The following is a 16,361-nucleotide window of genomic DNA, read 5'->3' as shown; positions in this document are numbered from 1 at the left end:
AGAAAAGAGTGCAGAGAAAAGAGTGCAGAGAAAAGAGTGCAGAGAAGGGAGTGCAGAGAAGGGAGTGCAGAGAAGGGAGTGCAGAGAAAAGAGTGCAGAGAAGGGAGTGCAGAGAAGGGAGTGCAGAGAAGGGAGTGCAGAGAAGGGAGTGTAGAGAAGGGAGTGCAGGGAAGGGAGTGCAGGAAAAGAGTGCAGAGAAAAGAGTGCAGAGAAAAGAGTGCAGAAAGAGTGCAGAGAAAAGAGTGCAGAGAAAAGAGTGCAGAGAAAAGAGTGCAGAGAAAGGAGTGCAGAGAAAAGAGTGCAGAGAAAAGAGTGCAGAGAAAGGAGTGCAGAGAAAGGAGTGCAGAGAAAGGAGTGCAGAGAAGGGAGTGCAGAGAAAGGAGTGCAGAAAAAGGAGTGCAGAGAAGGGAGTGCAGGGAAAGGAGTGCAGAGAAAGGAGTGCAGAAAAAAGAGTGCAGGAAAAGGAGTGCGGAGATTGGAGTGCAGGGAAAGGAGTGCAGGAAAAGGAGTGCAGGGAAAAGAGTGCAGGGAAAAGAGTGCAGGGAAAAGAGTGCAGAGATTGGAGTGCAGGGAAAAGAGTGCAGAGATTGGAGTGCAGGAAAAGGAGTGCAGGGAAAGGAGTGCAGAGATTGGAGTGCATAGATTGGAGTGCAGGAAAAGGAGTGCAGGGAAAGGAGTGCAGGGAAAAGTGTGCAGAGATTGGAGTGCAGAGAAGGGAGTGCAGGGAAAAGAGTGCAGGGAAAGGAGTGCAGGGGAAGGAGTGCAGGGAAAGGAGTGCAGGGAAAAGAGTGCAGAGATTGGAGTGCAGGGAAAGGAGTGCAGGAAAAGGAGTGCAGGAAAAGGAGTGCAGAGAAGGGAGTGCGGAGAAGGGAGTGCGGAGAAGGGAGTGCAGAGATTGGAGTGCAGGGAAAGGAGTGCAGGAAAAGGAGTGCAGGGAAAGGAGTGCAGAAATTGGAGTGCAGAGATTGGAGTGCAGAGATTGGAGTGCAGGGAAAGGAGTGCAGGAAAAGGAGTGCAGAGATTGGAGTGCAGGAAAAGGAGTGCAGAGATTGGAGTGCAGAGAAAAGAGTGCAGAGAAGGAAGTGCAGAGAAAAGAGTGCAGGGAAAGGAGTGCAGAGAAAGGAGTGCAGAGAAAGGAGTGCAGAGAAAGGAGTGCAGGGAAAGGAGTGCAGAGAAGGGAGTGCAGGAAAAGGAGTGCAGGGAAAGGAGTGCAGAGATTGGAGTGCAGAGAAGGGAGTGCAGGAAAAGGAGTGCAGGGAAAGGAGTGCAGAGAAGGGAGTGCAGGAAAAGGAGTGCAGGGAAAGGAGTGCAGAGATGGGAGTGCAGAGAAAGGAGTGCAGGGAAAGGAGTGCAGGGAAAAGAGTGCAGAGAAAAGAGTGCAGGGAAAGGAGTGCGGAGATTGGAGTGCAGGGAAAGGAGTGCAGGGAAAGGAGTGCAGGGAAAGGAGTGCGGAGGAATGAAGCTGATAAAAGGCTCCAACAGTCTTTATATAGACAGTCCTGTAAAGCTCAGCCTGAGGGGAGATAAAGACAGCAAACAGAAGGAGAGAGAAGGCAAAAAATAAAATGCTTTAGCAGCAATTTTGTGCGGCTATTGGAAGGAATATTCAGGCGTGGAGATTCCCGCTGTGATGTAAAGCTTGCCTGCAGGGGAGATTGATCTGAAGGAAGGAGGGGGGGGGGGGGTTAGGGATGTGCACAGGGCGTGTATGGACTCGCTCATAGGAAATAATGAGCAGCTCCCTTCCAATGCCACACCGCCCCCTACAGGCCAGGCAGTGATCAGCGCCTTGTATCCCATTTACACTAAACTGACTGACGCAAAAAGAAGAACGTTACCATGTTACACCCAGAAACGTAAATGTATTTTATTGGGATTTTATGTGAGAGACACAAAGTGTCACATAATTGTGAAGTGGAAGGAAAATGATACAAATAAATCTGTGAAAAGTGAGGGGGGAGGGGCATTTGCATGGCGCCCCCCGGAGTCAATACTTTGTAGAACCCCCTTTCTCTACAAGTCTTTTTGGGGGGTCTCTACCAGCTTTGCACATCTAGAGAGGGACATTTCTCCTCCATTCTTCTTCTCTGTAAAATATCTCACGCTCTGTCAGATTGGATGGAGAGCGTCTGTGATCAGCAATTTTCAAGTCTTGTCCACAGATTCTCAATGGGATTTAGGTCTGGACTGTGACTGGGCCATTCTAACACATGAATAGGCTTTGATCTAATCCATTCCATTGTAGCTCTGGCTGTACTTTAGGGTCGTTGTCCTGCTGGAAGGTGAACCTCCCCCCCCCCCCCGTCTCAAGGCTTTTCTTCTAAGATTGTCCTGTATTTGTCTCCATCCATCTTCCCATCAACTCTGACCAGCTTCCCTGTCCCTGCTGAAGAAAAGCATCCCCACCACATGATGCTGCCACCGCCATGTTTCACGGTGGGGATGGTGTGTTCAGGGTGATGTGCGGTGTTAGTTTTCCCCACACACATAGCGGAAAAGTAGAATTTTGGTGTCATGTGACCAGAGCCCCTTCTTCCACATGTTTGCTGTGTCCCCTCCCCCACATGGCTTCTCACAATCTACAAACAGGACTTCTTATGTCTTTCTTTCCCCAATGTCTTTCTTCTTGTCACTCTTCCATAAAGGGCAGATTTGTGGAGAGACCACTAATAGTTGTCCTGCGGACAGATTCTCCCCCCTGAGCTGTGCAGCTCCTCCAGAGTTACCATGGATACCTCTTGGCTGCTTCTCTGATGAATGCTCTCCTTGCCCGGCCCGGTCAGTTTAGATGGACGGCCATGTCTTGGTAGGTTTGCGGTTGTGCCATACTCTTTCCATTTTCCGATGATGGATTGAACAGAAGCTCCGTGAGATCTTCAAAGCTTGGGAGATTTTTTTTTATAACCGAACCCTGCTTTATACTTCTCCACAACTTTATCCCTGACCTGTCTGGTGTGTTCCTCGGCCTTCATGATGCTGTTTGTTCAATAAGGTTCTCTAACAAACCTCTGAGGGCTTCACAGAACAGTGGTGATTAAATACCCCAAAAGAAAGCTGTATTTGCATGAAAATGAAAAATGTATATGTGTACAGTGTTGCATGACCGCGCAAAGTGTGACAGTGCTGAAAGTTGAAAATTGGCCTGGGCAGGAAGGGGGGGTATTTAAGGGGTTAAAAACAAGCTTTAAAAAGGCGTTGGCGTGCTAAACCTTCTATGAGAATGCAGTGAGTTGGGTTTGGATCTATTTTCTGTAACAGACAGAAGAGCACTTGCCCCATGCTGGGCAGATTGAAGGGCAAGGCGGCGGGGGTGGAGCACAGCCAGCAGGTAATCACAGCGAGGATTCTGCAATGCCGCCGCCCCCGTCACCTGCGGAGGGGAGGAGGGAGCTGGGCGAGGGGTCAGCCCAATTCACTCGTCGCTCTCCACCTTGCCGCGCCGCCCTGTGCCCTCCCCCGCCATCTGCTTCTCACTTGGAGGGCTCATTAGAGCTTCGCACTGGAGCTGCGGCTGAGCGCCTTCACAGCAGTGGTCTTAACCACTTAAGGACCTTGGCTGTTTTTCAGATTCGGCGTTTACAAGACTAAAACTGTTTTTTTTTGCTAGAAAATTACTTAAATATATAATATTTGGGGGTTTTATTTTATCTAACACCCTAGAGAATAAAATGGCGGTCATTGCAATACTTTTTGTCACACCGTATTTGCGCAGCGGTCTTACAAGCGCACTTTTTTTGGAAAAAATTCACTTTTTTGAATTAAAAAAATAAGACAACAGTAAAGTTAGCCCAATTTTTTTTTTTACATTGTGAAAGACGATGTTACGCCGAGTAAAATGATACCCAACATGTCACGCTTCAAAATTGCGCCCGCTCGTGGAATGGCAACAAACTTTTACCCTTTAAAATCTCTATAGGCGACGTTTAAAATATTCTACAGGTTGCATGTTTTGAGTTACAGAGAAGGTCTAGGACTAGAATTATTGCTCTCTCTCTAACGATCGCGGCGATACCTCACATGTGTGGTTTGAACACCACTTTCATATGCCCGCGCTGCTCAGGTATGCGTTCGCTTCTGCGCGCAAGCTCGTCGGGACGGGGCGCGTTTTCTGGCTCCTAACTTTTTTAGCTGGCTCCGAGATTCCAAGCAAATTTGTCAAACCCTGACCTATGGATAGTAAAACTGACGCTGTATGTCGCACTCCAGCAAACTATTATTGGCGTTCTCATGTGCAACTCCACCTGCTTACTGAAGAAGCCCCATCCCCCCTTCCTGTCCCTCGGTGACAACATGAATATCACGGGTGTCACTCAGGGGAACTAGATCTCACAGAGTACTACAATCCTGCATGTTGACACTCGCCTCGCCCAGCATGCTTGGCATTGATGTGAGCGGTAGGACGTGATAAAACACGTAGGGGGGGGGGTCTATGTATACAATGTTTCGTTGTACGGATGTGACAAACATTGAACACAATCAGAGCGACAACTTCAGTCTTTCTGCTATTATGTGTAATTCCCAAATCACCAGCGCCATCTAGTGGCCATAATATGTCCTATTTTTTTCCTGGAGTAATAGCGCCCCCGCACATATACAAAGGTTTCAGGAGGAGCGCGCGCGCCAAGGTTTCATGAATTAAAACTATAATTGGACTGTTTCTGCCATCTTCATGTCCAAAGATGGTCTATGGGTGTGCTGACGTCAGGAACAACCCACCGCACAACAGTGCTATACCGTGGGGGCGGGGGATGGGGACCCAGATTGTTCTGATCGGCTGCTTACCTGGCCGCTGGTGACCAGGTAAATAAAAGGGGCGGAACCGGAAGTGACAAAGTACTCGTCACTCCCAGTTTCCAGGGCTATCAGAGAGAGAGGGGAACAATGATGTCAGCTCCTCTCTCTGTACAGGGCAGCCATCGCTGCATCGCTCCCAGCCTCCGTGATGGGACTGGGGAGCCCGGGAGAGGCGGAGGAGGGAGGGGAGGTGGGACCCCTTTCCACCAGCTGCAGAAATTATCAAGTGGCTTCCATGATGGGACTGGGGAGCCCGGGAGAGGCGGAGGAGGGAGGGGGGTGGGACCCCTTTCCGTCACCCGCAGAAATTATCAAGTGGCTTCCATGATGGGACTGGGGAGCCCGGGAGAGGCGGAGGGGGGGTGGGACCCCTTTCCAACACCCGCAGAAATTATCAAGTGGCCTCCATGATGGGACTGGAGAGCCCGGGAGAGGCGGAGGAGGGAGGGGGGGTGGGACCCCTTTCCGACACCTGCAGAAATTATCAAGTGGCTTCCACAATGGGACTGGGGAGCCCGGGAGAGACAGAGGAGGGAGGGGGGGTGGGACCCCTTTCCGACACCCGCAGAAATTATCAAGTGGTTTCCATGATGGGACTGGGGAGCCTGGGAGAGGCAGAGGAGGGAGGGGGGGTGGCACCCCTTTTCTGCCACCTGCAGAAATGATCAAGTGGCTTTCATGATGGGACCGGAGAGCCTGGGAGAGGTGGAGGAGGGAGGGGGGGTGGGACCCCTTTTCTGCCACCTGCAGAAATTATCAAGTGGCTTTCATGATGGGACCGGAGAGCCTGGGAGAGGCAGAGGAGGGAGGGGGGGTGGGACCCCTTTCCGACATCCGCAGAAATTATCAAGTGGCTTCCATGATGGGACTGGGGAGCCTGGGAGAGGCGGAGGAGGGAGGGGGGGTGGGACCCCTTTCCGACATCCGCAGAAATTATCAAGTGGCTTCCATGATGGGACTGGGGAGCCCGGGAGATGCGGAGGAGGGAGGGGGGGTGGGACCCCTTTTCTGCCACCTGCAGAAATTATCAAGTGGCTTTCATGATGGGACTGGGGGAGCCTGGGAGAGGCGGAGGAGGGAGGGGGGGTGGGACCCCTTTTCTGCCACCTGCAGAAATGATCAAGTGGCTTCCATGATGGGACTGGGGAGCCCGGGAGAGGCGGAGGAGGGAGGGGGGGTGGGACCCCTTTCCGCCACCTGCAGAAATTATCAAGTGGCCTCCATGATGGGACTGGGGAGCCCGGGAGAGGCGGAGGAGGGAGGGGGGGTGGCACCCCTTTCCACCAGCTGCAGAAATTATCAAGTGGCTTCCATGATGGGACTGGGGAGCCCGGGAGAGGTGGCAGCGGAGGGGGTATGGGACCACTACCCACCTCTGACCAATCCGAGTACTCCCCATTTATTACAACCCTCTGAACTCGCCCTTGTAGCCAGTTTTCAATCCATGTACCCACCCTGTGGTCCATGCCAACGTCCCTTATTTTGTACAGTAAACGTTTGCTTGCATACTATTGATGTTAGGCTTACTGCACACACACTCACACATAGGTTGGACTTGTGTCTTTTTTCAACCTCACCAACTATGCAACTATAAAAATGATCTGGAAGATGGGAGACCGCTCGTGTGTATTTCCGGGATTGGGCGCAGCAAGCTATCACTACGCACCTCCCGATCTCGTGCCTGTGCAGTAATATCGCTGCGTGGCTCCGTTTGTTAATTACAGGTTGCCATGGCAATTCTTCGAAAATGGTGCGGATTGCATCACTTCCGGTCAGGAAATGTCACAACGGTACCCGCATCAGATGCCCGTAGACTCCTGGGATCAATGACGTAGATATCCCAGGAGTCAATGGGCCGGGGCTGGTGGTGGAATCGCCGGGGCTGGTGGTGGAATCGCCGGGGCTGGTGGTGGAATCGCCGGGGGCTGGTGGTGGAATCGCCGGGGGCTGGTGGTGGAATCGCCGGGGGCTGGTGGTGGAATCGCCGGGGCTGGTGGTGGAATCGCCGGGGGCTGGTGGTGGAATCGCCGGGTGTTGGTGGTGGAATCGCCGGGTGTTGGTGGTGGAATCGCCTCGGCAGCTGCAATCGGAAAGTTGTGAGGAAGACAAAAAACAAAAAAAAAGGTACTTTGTGCAGAAATTACAACATATCAGTTTTTTCTAATTCACTAGCGATGCGCATTACCATGTGGTTAACTATTAAAATCTAGTGGAACTCCGCCTTGACGGCGGCAGATTCAAATCAGGCCTCAGACGGGGCTGAGTTGTGCGCCAGAGCTGTGTAAATCTGTGGACTGGATGGACAGAAATGCAAATTCTTTGGCAGGTAATACAGCCCCCATGTATGCATTTGCCTGGAGTCCAGCTTTATCTTTGATGTGTATATTGCAGCCGATGCCAAGAAGCACTTGGTTACTCCTGACACATTGCTGGGAGACACATCGAAGATACAAGAAGAACTACATGAGGCCCCCGAGCCACTCATCGAAGATACGAGAAGAACTACATGAGGCCCCCGAGCCACTGGTCAGAGAACATTCTTCTGCTGAAACTCACCAGCAAATTTCTTGTGACTTTCATAATCCTGGGAGCAAGGAACCGGGAAGAACTTGTGTTTTATGTCTTCCTGGTGAGGGGCCAAGACCTCCATCCCGTCCCCAGGATATTCCCACAGGAAGAAAAAGACGGATACGGCCAGAAGGGAAAACAGCGCCCCCCAGAGGACGTGACTTCTCCATGATTTTCTATGAGCTCTACTCTTCTTACTCCTACAAGGAAAAAATAAACAACATAATTATAGAAGAAGGGTGAATGTGGGGGGACAGGGTGAGAAGGGTGAATGTGGGGGGGACAGGGTGAGAAGGGTGAATGTGGGGGGACAGGGTGAGAAGGGTGAATGTGGGGGGGACAGGGTGAGAAGGGCGAATGTGGGGGGACAGGGTGAGAAGGGCGAATGTGGGGGGGACAGGGTGAGAAGGGCGAATGTGGGGGGACAGGGTGAGAAGGGCGAATGTGGGGGGACAGGGTGAGAAGGGCGAATGTGGGGGGACAGGGTGAGAAGGGCGAATGTGGGGGGACAGGGTGAGAAGGGCGAATGTGGGGGGACAGGGTGAGAAGGGCGAATGTGGGGGGACAGGGTGAGAAGGGCGAATGTGGGGGGACAGGGTGAGAAGGGCGATTGTGGGGGGACAGGGTGAGAAGGGCGAATGTGGGGGGACAGGGTGAGAAGGGCGAATGTGGGGGGACAGGGTGAGAAGGGCGAATGTGGGGGGACAGGGTGAGAAGGGCGAATGTGGGGGGGCAGGGTGAGAAGGGCGAATGTGGGGGGACAGGGTGAGAAGGGCGAATGTGGGGGGACAGGGTGAGAAGGGCGAATGTGGGGGGGACAGGGTGAGAAGGGCGAATGTGGGGGGGACAGGGTGAGAAGGGCGATTGTGGGGGGACAGGGTGAGAAGGGCGAATGTGGGGGGACAGGGTGAGAAGGGCGAATGTGGGGGGACAGGGTGAGAAGGGCGAATGTGGGGGGACAGGGTGAGAAGGGCGAATGTGGGGGGACAGGGTGAGAAGGGCGAATGTGGGGGGACAGGGTGAGAAGGGCGAATGTGGGGGGACAGGGTGAGAAGGGCGAATGTGGGGGGGACAGGGTGAGAAGGGCGAATGTGGGGGGACAGGGTGAGAAGGGCGAATGTGGGGGGACAGGGTGAGAAGGGTGAATGTGGGGGGGACAGGGTGAGAAGGGCGAATGTGGGGGGACAGGGTGAGAAGGGCGAATGTGGGGGGACAGGGTGAGAAGGGCGAATGTGGGGGGACAGGGTGAGAAGGGCGAATGTGGGGGGACAGGGTGAGAAGGGCGAATGTGGGGGGACAGGGTGAGAAGGGTGAATGTGGGGGGACAGGGTAGAAAGGGTGAATGTGGGGGGACAGGGTGAGAAGGGTGAATGTGGGGGGACAGGGTGAGAAGGGCGAATGTGGGGGGACAGGGTGAGAAGGGTGAATGTGGGGGGACAGGGTGAGAAGGGTGAATGTGGGGGGACAGGGTGAGAAGGGCGAATGTGGGGGGACAGGGTGAGAAGGGCGAATGTGGGGGGACAGGGTGAGAAGGGCGAATGTGGGGGGACAGGGTGAGAAGGGCGAATGTGGGGGGACAGGGTGAGAAGGGCGAATGTGGGGGGACAGGGTGGGAAGGGCGATTGTGGGGGGACAGGGTGAGAAGGGCGAATGTGGGGGGACAGGGTGGGAAGGGCGAATGTGGGGGGACAGGGTGAATGTGGGGGGACAGGGTGAGAAGGGCGATTGTGGGGGGACAGGGTGAGAAGGGCGAATGTGGGGGGACAGGGTGAGAAGGGCGAATGTGGGGGGACAGGGTGGGAAGGGCGATTGTGGGGGGACAGGGTGAGAAGGGCGAATGTGGGGGGACAGGGTGAGAAGGGCGATTGTGGGGGGACAGGGTGAGAAGGGCGAATGTGGGGGGACAGGGTGGGAAGGGCGATTGTGGGGGGACAGGGTGAGAAGGGCGAATGTGGGGGGACAGGGTGAGAAGGGCGAATGTGGGGGGACAGGGTGAGAAGAGCAACTGTAGGGGGACAGGGTGAGAAGGGCAAATGTGGGGGGACAGGGCAAGAAGGGTGATTGTGGGGGGACAGGGTGAGAAGGGCGAATGTGGGGGGAATACGAGGGTACAGAAGAGTGAGGGGGATAAAGGTGAAGAAGGGGCGAGGAGTAAATATTGGGGTACAGTGAGGAGAGGGTATATGTGGGGTGTACAGGGTAAGGCTATATATGGGGAGTGCAGAGGGTGGGAAGAGAGTATATACGGTTAGAGGAAGTGATAAAATATATGTGGGGGTACAAAGGGTGAGAAGGGAGAATGTTGGGGTACAGGTGGTGAGAAGGGTATAGAGGGTGAAAATTAAATATATTGGGGTACAGTGTGTAATATGGCTATATAGGGGAAGAGAAAGAAGTATGTTGGGGTACAGGAAGTTAATGATATATTTTGGGGTACTGGGGATGAGAATGGAATACATTGGGGTACCGGAAGTAATAAGGGTATACGTGGAGGGTGAGAAGGGAGTGAATTAGGATACAGAGGGTGATAAGAGTATATAGGGGATGGGAAAGGAGTATATTAAAGTACAGGGGGTTATATATATATTTGGGGGTACAGAGGGTGAGAAGGGAGCATATTGGGGTACAGAGGGTAAGAACAAGCCTCAGCGCTCACTGCGTTTCACATCCAATGGTACAAGGCACTGAGGCCTCTGATTGGCGGAGTGCAGTGTCCGCTTCCTGGCAGGAATTCTCAGATGGGTTGGGACTACGATCCTGAGCATGCCCAGCCCATCACTACTCACAAGTGTAAGGTAGTTACAACAAGCATATAAAAACACAACTCCAACATGGTGGATGAACAAATCACTGTAGTTTGATGCTAACGCATTTCAGGAGACATGCCCCCTTCCTCAGTGCACTAGACGTTTGCACCCTCCTTTGTTTCTTTGTAAGAAGGGAGTATATTGGGGTACAGAGGGTGGTAAGGATATATATGAAGCATCAGAAGGGACTTTGTTAGTGTACATGGGCAACAAGTGTAGATGTTTGGAGAATGGAGTATATTGGGGTACAGGGAGTGATAAGGGTATAAATGGAGGATGAGAAGGGGGTATATCAGGGTACAGAGGGTGAGAAGGGGGATATTTGGGGTACAAATGGTGAGAAGGGAGGGGTATATTGGGGGATACAGAGGCTGAGAAGAGGGATATTGGGGGGTACAGGGGTTGAGAAGAGGGATATTGGGGGGTACAGGGGTTGAGAAGGGGAATATTTAGGGGTACATATGGTGAGAGGGGGGAAATTGTGGTACAGAGGGTGAGTAGGGGGACACTGTGGGGTACAGATGATGAGAAGGGGGATATTGGGAGGTACAGAGAGTGAGAAGGGGGATATTGGGGGGTACAGAGGGTGAGAATAGGGATATTGGGGTACAGAGTGTGAGAAGGGAGATATTGGGGGTACAGAGGGTGAGAAGGGAGATATTGGGGGTACAGAGGGTGAGAAGGGAGATATTGGGGGTACAGAGGGTGAGAAGGGAGATATTGGGGGTACAGAGGGTGAGAAGGGAGATATTGGGGGATACAGAGGATGAGGAGGGGGATATTGGGGGGGTACAGGGCATGAGAAGGGGGATATTTGGGGTACAGAGGATGAGAAGAAGGATATTGGGGGTACAGAGGGTGAGAAGGGAGATATTGGGGGGTACAGAGGATGGGGAGGGGGATATTTGGGGTACAGAGGGTGAGAAGGGGGATATTGGGGGGTACAGAGGGTGAGAAGGGGGATATTTGGGGTACAGAGGGTGTGAAGGGGGATATTGGGGGTACATAGGATGAGAAGAAGGATATTGGGGGTACAGAGAGTGAGAAGGGAGATATTGGGGGGTACAGAGGGTGATAAGGGAGATATTGGGGGGTACAGAGGGTGAGAAGGGGGATATTGGGGGGTACAGAGGGTGAGAAGGGGGATATTGGGGGTACAGAGGGTGAGAAGGGGGATATTGGGGGGTACAGAGGGTGAGAAGGGGGATATTGGGGGGTACAGAGGGTGAGAAGGGGGATTAATGGGGTACAGATGGTGAGAAGGGGGATATTGGGGGGTACAGAAGTTGAGAAGGGGGATATTGGGGGGTACAGAGGATGAAAAGGGGGGTACATAGGGTGAGAAGGGGAATAGTGGGATGGGGAGATGAGAGTGGTACATACAGGGGTATAGGGGGGGTCACAGGGGTAGATATGGGGGTACGGGGAAGAGGTGGAAGGTGATAACATGCCCCATATGTGTCTCACTCTCCCGCCATACTGTCACAGCAGCTGTCACCCTCCACCCATTACGCCCCAGGTGTGAGTGACACACCCCGCTCTCCTCACCCCGGCCTTCCGCCCGCCGTCCTCCGGTTAGGCCCCGCTAGATCCCCGTTCTCTCCCGGTACTCGAGCCTGGCGCCGGATCCTGGTTGCCATAGTGACAGCTCACTGGAGCCCGAGGATGCGCGTGGAGATCGTAGATTGGCCGGGCCCGCGCCGACAAGCCTGAGCAATCGAGCCCGGAGGAGCTGCAGTCATGATGAAGGGGTGAGAGATGGCCGAGGGTCCTGACTGACTGACACTATGGGGCCCCCCTGGGGTATTCATTGGGGTATCAGAGAGCAGACAGAACAACATAGTTAGATCTACCCCTTGGCGGGTAATTATAGGGGGGCAGACATAACAATACAGAATAATCCACCCCCTGGGGTTACATAGGGGTATCAGAGAGCAGGGGCAATACATAACATAGGATTATTTACCTCTGGGGTATCAGAGTCCATACATAACATAGGATTATGTACCTCTGGGGCATCAGAGAGAATACATAACATAGGATTGTTTACCTCTGGGGTATCAGAGAGCAGGGGCAATACATAACATAGGATTATGTACCCCTGGGGTATCAGAGTGCATACATACCATAGGATTATTTACCTCTGGGGTATCAGAGAGAATACATAACATAGGATTATGTACCCCTGGGGTATCAGAGTGCATACATAACATAGGATTGTTTACCTCTGGGGTATCAGAGAGAATACATAACATAGGATTATGTACCCCTGGGGCATCAGAGAGAATACATAACATAGGATTATGTACCCCTGGGGCATCCGAGAGCATACATAACATAGGATTATGTACCCCTGGGGCATCCGAGAGCATACATAACATAGGATTATTTACCTCTGGGGTATCAGAGAGAATACATACCATAGGATTATTTACCCCCCCTGGGAACCCCTAGCAGCCTCTGGAGGAACTCTGGTTGAGAATGGCCGTTCTATCATTTGGCTCCATCAAATGGGTGGTCAATCAGCCCCAGCACAAGGAACCCCTAGCAACCCTAGGCTGAAAAACCCCAGTTCTAGAGTAGGGTGACCACGTGTCCCGGATTGCCCGGGACAGTCCCGCATTTTGCAGGTTTGTCCCGGGCACCTTCATTCCGGGACAATACAGTGTCCCGGAAATGAAACTGACACAACCACACGATGAGCCGATGATGGAAACTGTTTCCCAGCCCAGGGTGTTCGCCCCACCAAATGCCCTGCAATGCACTGCGCCCAAGCAGGGCGCAGTAAAAGCTGGTTGTTAAGGAGCGGGGCTGGGAAGCCAGCGTCCTTATTAACTGATCAGCTGTCAATGGGCTTCCCCGCTGACAGCTGAATAAAAAAAAAAAAGCTGCCAATAAAAAAAAAAAACGGCGTGGGGTCCCCCTCCCCTAGTCCATTCCAGACCCTTTGGGGGCTTCCAGATTCTGATAACCACTCCGCCTGCATGCCACCACAACCACCGGCCAGGGTAAGATGGGGACAAGGTGCTTTGGGGTAGGGGGGTAGAGCCCAAGAGGTCTGGTATGGACTGGGGGGGGGGGGCACTACGTTTTTATTCATTTTTTATAATAGCCGGGTGTCAGCAATTGCAACTGTGAGTCAATTTAAATGTGATTTGCCCCTTTTTTCTTTTGTTTTTTTTTTTGTTGCTGCAGCATGTTATATACATGGTACACATGCGCCACTTTACAGGCAGACTAAGGGGACCCCCCAGCCACTATATTTAGAGGAATTGTTCATTTTTATTGTTGCACTTTAAGCATAATTATAATCCCCCCCATACTCCTATTATTATGGCCAATTACTTGCATATAATCCTTTAAAATTGCCAATTTTTGGTGAAGGAGGGGGGGGGGGGCCCTGAATGGCAGTTTGGAAATGTGGTCACCCTATTCTAGAGGGACCCCACAGGTGTGGCATGTAGTTACTTTGGTCTAAGCTGAATCATTATAACTATGAAAAAATTGCTGGAATTCGGCTTTAATCATTCCCTCCTCCATCCCTCCTCCATCCAAAACTAGAAATAAAAAATAGTATCAAAATGTGACATTTATTTTGTTTAGTGACTCTTTTGCTGTTCTGCAGGCGGCAGGAATCGGAGGACGGGGGGCTCAGCCCGGGAAGAGTGTCCTTTACAAGAACCTTGGTTCACCTCGATCTGAAAGGGGCTCCCCCAAAGGTGTCCTACCTTGCAGAGGTAAACCTTGTCACCGTTTTATGTACTGCTTATTTCACTACACCGCGGTCGATGCGGCATGCGCAGAACCAGGTTTGCAAGATTCAGCTCGACGATTGTGATATTTTATACTTGTCAGAAACCAAAAATGAACAAAGCATACCAGGTTAACTATATCTCTAAAGCAGCCCATAGATGACCCGATTTTCATCAGGGGGGGGGGTATAGCCCACAGTCATGTAAGGGCCAAGCAGGGGTGGAGGCAGGCAAGAGAGTAGTCAGGTACAAGTAGGGGTCAAAGCAGGCAATAGACAAGAGGGTAGTCAGGTACAAGTAGGGGTCAAAGCAGGCAATAGACAAGAGGGTAGTCAGGTACAAGTAGGGGTCAAAGCAGGCAATAGATAAGAGGGTAGTCAGGTGCAAGCTGGTGTCCAGGCAAGCCAGAGAGCAGTCAGCTACAAGCAGGGGTCAAGGCAGGAAAGAGAATAGTCAGGTACACACAAGGGTGGAGGCAGGCAAGAGCAGTAATGTACAAGCAGGGTTAATGGCAGGCAAGCAATTAGTCAGGTCCAAGCAGGGGTCAAGGCAGGCAAGAGAGTAACCGGATATAAGCAGGAGTCAAGGCAGGCAAAAGAGTAGTCAGGTACAGGCAGTGGACAAAGCAGGCAAGTGAGCAGTCAGGTACAAGCAGGGGTCAAGTCAGGCAAGACAGTAGTCAGGGCCAATCAGGGGTCAAGACAGACAAGAGAGCAGTCAGGGCCAAGCAGGGGTGAAGGCAGGCAAGTGAGGAGCCAGGTCAGCCAATCCGTGTTGGCAACAAGCAGGCAACGGCAGGTTCGTTATTATATAAATGTTTTTCTACCCTCACTTCCCTGCCTAGGCAAGTATGGTGAGTCCGCATCACATATTCCTCGAGGCAGCGTGTCGGGTTCCACACACAGGCCGCAGACCTCTGCTTGGTCTGTAGGATCTAACCGTATGACGTAACATTGCAACCATGTTTCATGTATCACCCTAAGTATTGATGTAGCATAAAACATGGTACAAGGGTGGTCTATGGCAATAACCTGCCAGACATCACCTGTAACCCGAGGTATCCGTGCCTAATGGACCGTCTCTTACTGCAGCAGTGCTACGTTTTTGTTTTTTTTTAACCTGCGGATATAATTTCCTCTCCAGGTATTTCCTCTGTTTTCTTGTCTTGGAGCGAACGGTCTGCTGATTGAGTATGAAGACACCTTTCCGTATTATGGAGAGCTCCACCCACTGCGGGCCGCACACGCTTACAGGTATGTCTGGTGAAAAGACCTCCACCCCCGTTATATATCCATAGCCACAGAGGGATTTTATAGGGTACTCCACCCAAAACTACACTAATATACACCCTGCGGCCACTTTATCAGGTCCCCCTTGCTAGTAGCGAGTTGGACCCCCTTTATTAGGTCCCCCTTTCTAGTAGTGGGTTGGACCCCCTTTATTAGGTCCCCCTTGCTAGTAGCAAGTTGGACCCTCTTTATTAGGTCCTCCTTGCTAGTAGTGGGTTGGACCCCCTTTATTAGGTGTACCTTGCTAGTAGCGGGTTGGACCCCCTTTATTAGGTCCTCCTTGCTAGTAGTGGGTTGGACCCCCTTTATTAGGAACAGGTACACCTTGCTAGTAGCGAGTCGGACCCCCTTTATTAGGTACCCATCGCTACTAGTGGGTTGGACCCCCTTTATTAGGTCCCTCCTTGCTAGTATCGGGTTGGACCCCCTTTATTAGGTCCCCCTTGCTAGTAGCGGGTTGAACCCCTTTATTAGGTCCTCTTTGCTATTAGCGAGTTGGACCCCCTTTATTAGGTACCCATTGCTACTAGTGGGTTGGACCCCCTTTATTAGGTCCCTCCGTGCTAGTAGCGGGTTGGACCCCTTTTTATTAGGCCCCCCATGCTATTAGCGGGTTGAACCCCCTTTATTAGGTCCTCTTTGCTAGTAGCGAGTCGGACCACCTTTATTAAGTACCCGTTGCTACTAGTGGGTTGGACCCCCTTTATTAGGTCCCTCCTTGCTAGTAGCGGGTTGGACCCCTTTTTATTAGGCCCCCCTTGCTAGTAGCGGGTTGAACCCCCTTTATTAGGTCCTCTTTGCTAGTAGCGAGTCGGACCCCCTTTATAAGGTACCCATTGCTACTAGTGGGTTGGACCCCCTCTATTAGGTCCCCCTTGTTAGTAGCGGGTTGGACCCCCTTTATTAGGTCCTCTTTGCTAGTAGCGGGCTGGACCCCTTTTTGCCTCCATTCTTGGTGGAATAGATACAACAAGGTGTTGGAAACGTTCCTCCATAGTGACATGATTTGCTTGTCTCCCATCAGCCCCCAGGAGATCCGAGAGATACTACGGCTGGCCCAGCTCCACAACCTTGAGGTCATTCCATTAATACAAACGTTCGGACACATGGAGGTAAGACCGGAGAAAGGTTCCTTATCCAGGTATATCCTC

The 16,361-nt window shown here is 52.2% G+C and overlaps 2 protein-coding genes across 2 annotated transcripts in view; one reads left to right on the top strand and one right to left on the bottom strand.

Annotated features, from left to right (window-relative positions):
* The window catches only part of OGFOD3 (2-oxoglutarate and iron dependent oxygenase domain containing 3), a 70,487-nt gene extending 58,654 nt beyond the window's left edge, over positions 1–11,833 (bottom strand). Inside the window, exons 1-2 of the mRNA XM_040331144.1 lie at positions 11,718–11,833; positions 7,351–7,562 (exon numbers count right to left, since the gene is read on the bottom strand). Coding sequence (XP_040187078.1) covers positions 7,351–7,562; positions 11,718–11,809 — 304 coding nt within the window. The 5' untranslated portion in view covers positions 11,810–11,833. The remainder of the gene's footprint in view (positions 1–7,350; positions 7,563–11,717) is intronic.
* Positions 11,832–16,361, top strand: part of HEXD (hexosaminidase D) — a 32,684-nt gene continuing 28,154 nt past the window's right edge. Inside the window, exons 1-4 of the mRNA XM_040331143.1 lie at positions 11,832–11,920; positions 13,795–13,906; positions 15,065–15,174; positions 16,235–16,322. Of these exons, the coding sequence (XP_040187077.1) occupies positions 11,910–11,920; positions 13,795–13,906; positions 15,065–15,174; positions 16,235–16,322 (321 nt within the window). The 5' untranslated portion in view covers positions 11,832–11,909. The remainder of the gene's footprint in view (positions 11,921–13,794; positions 13,907–15,064; positions 15,175–16,234; positions 16,323–16,361) is intronic.

Source organism: Rana temporaria, chromosome 12 (assembly GCF_905171775.1).
Source record: "Rana temporaria chromosome 12, aRanTem1.1, whole genome shotgun sequence".
NCBI classification, from domain to species: domain Eukaryota; kingdom Metazoa; phylum Chordata; class Amphibia; order Anura; family Ranidae; genus Rana; species Rana temporaria.
This window is presented reverse-complemented; position numbering and strand designations above follow the sequence as displayed.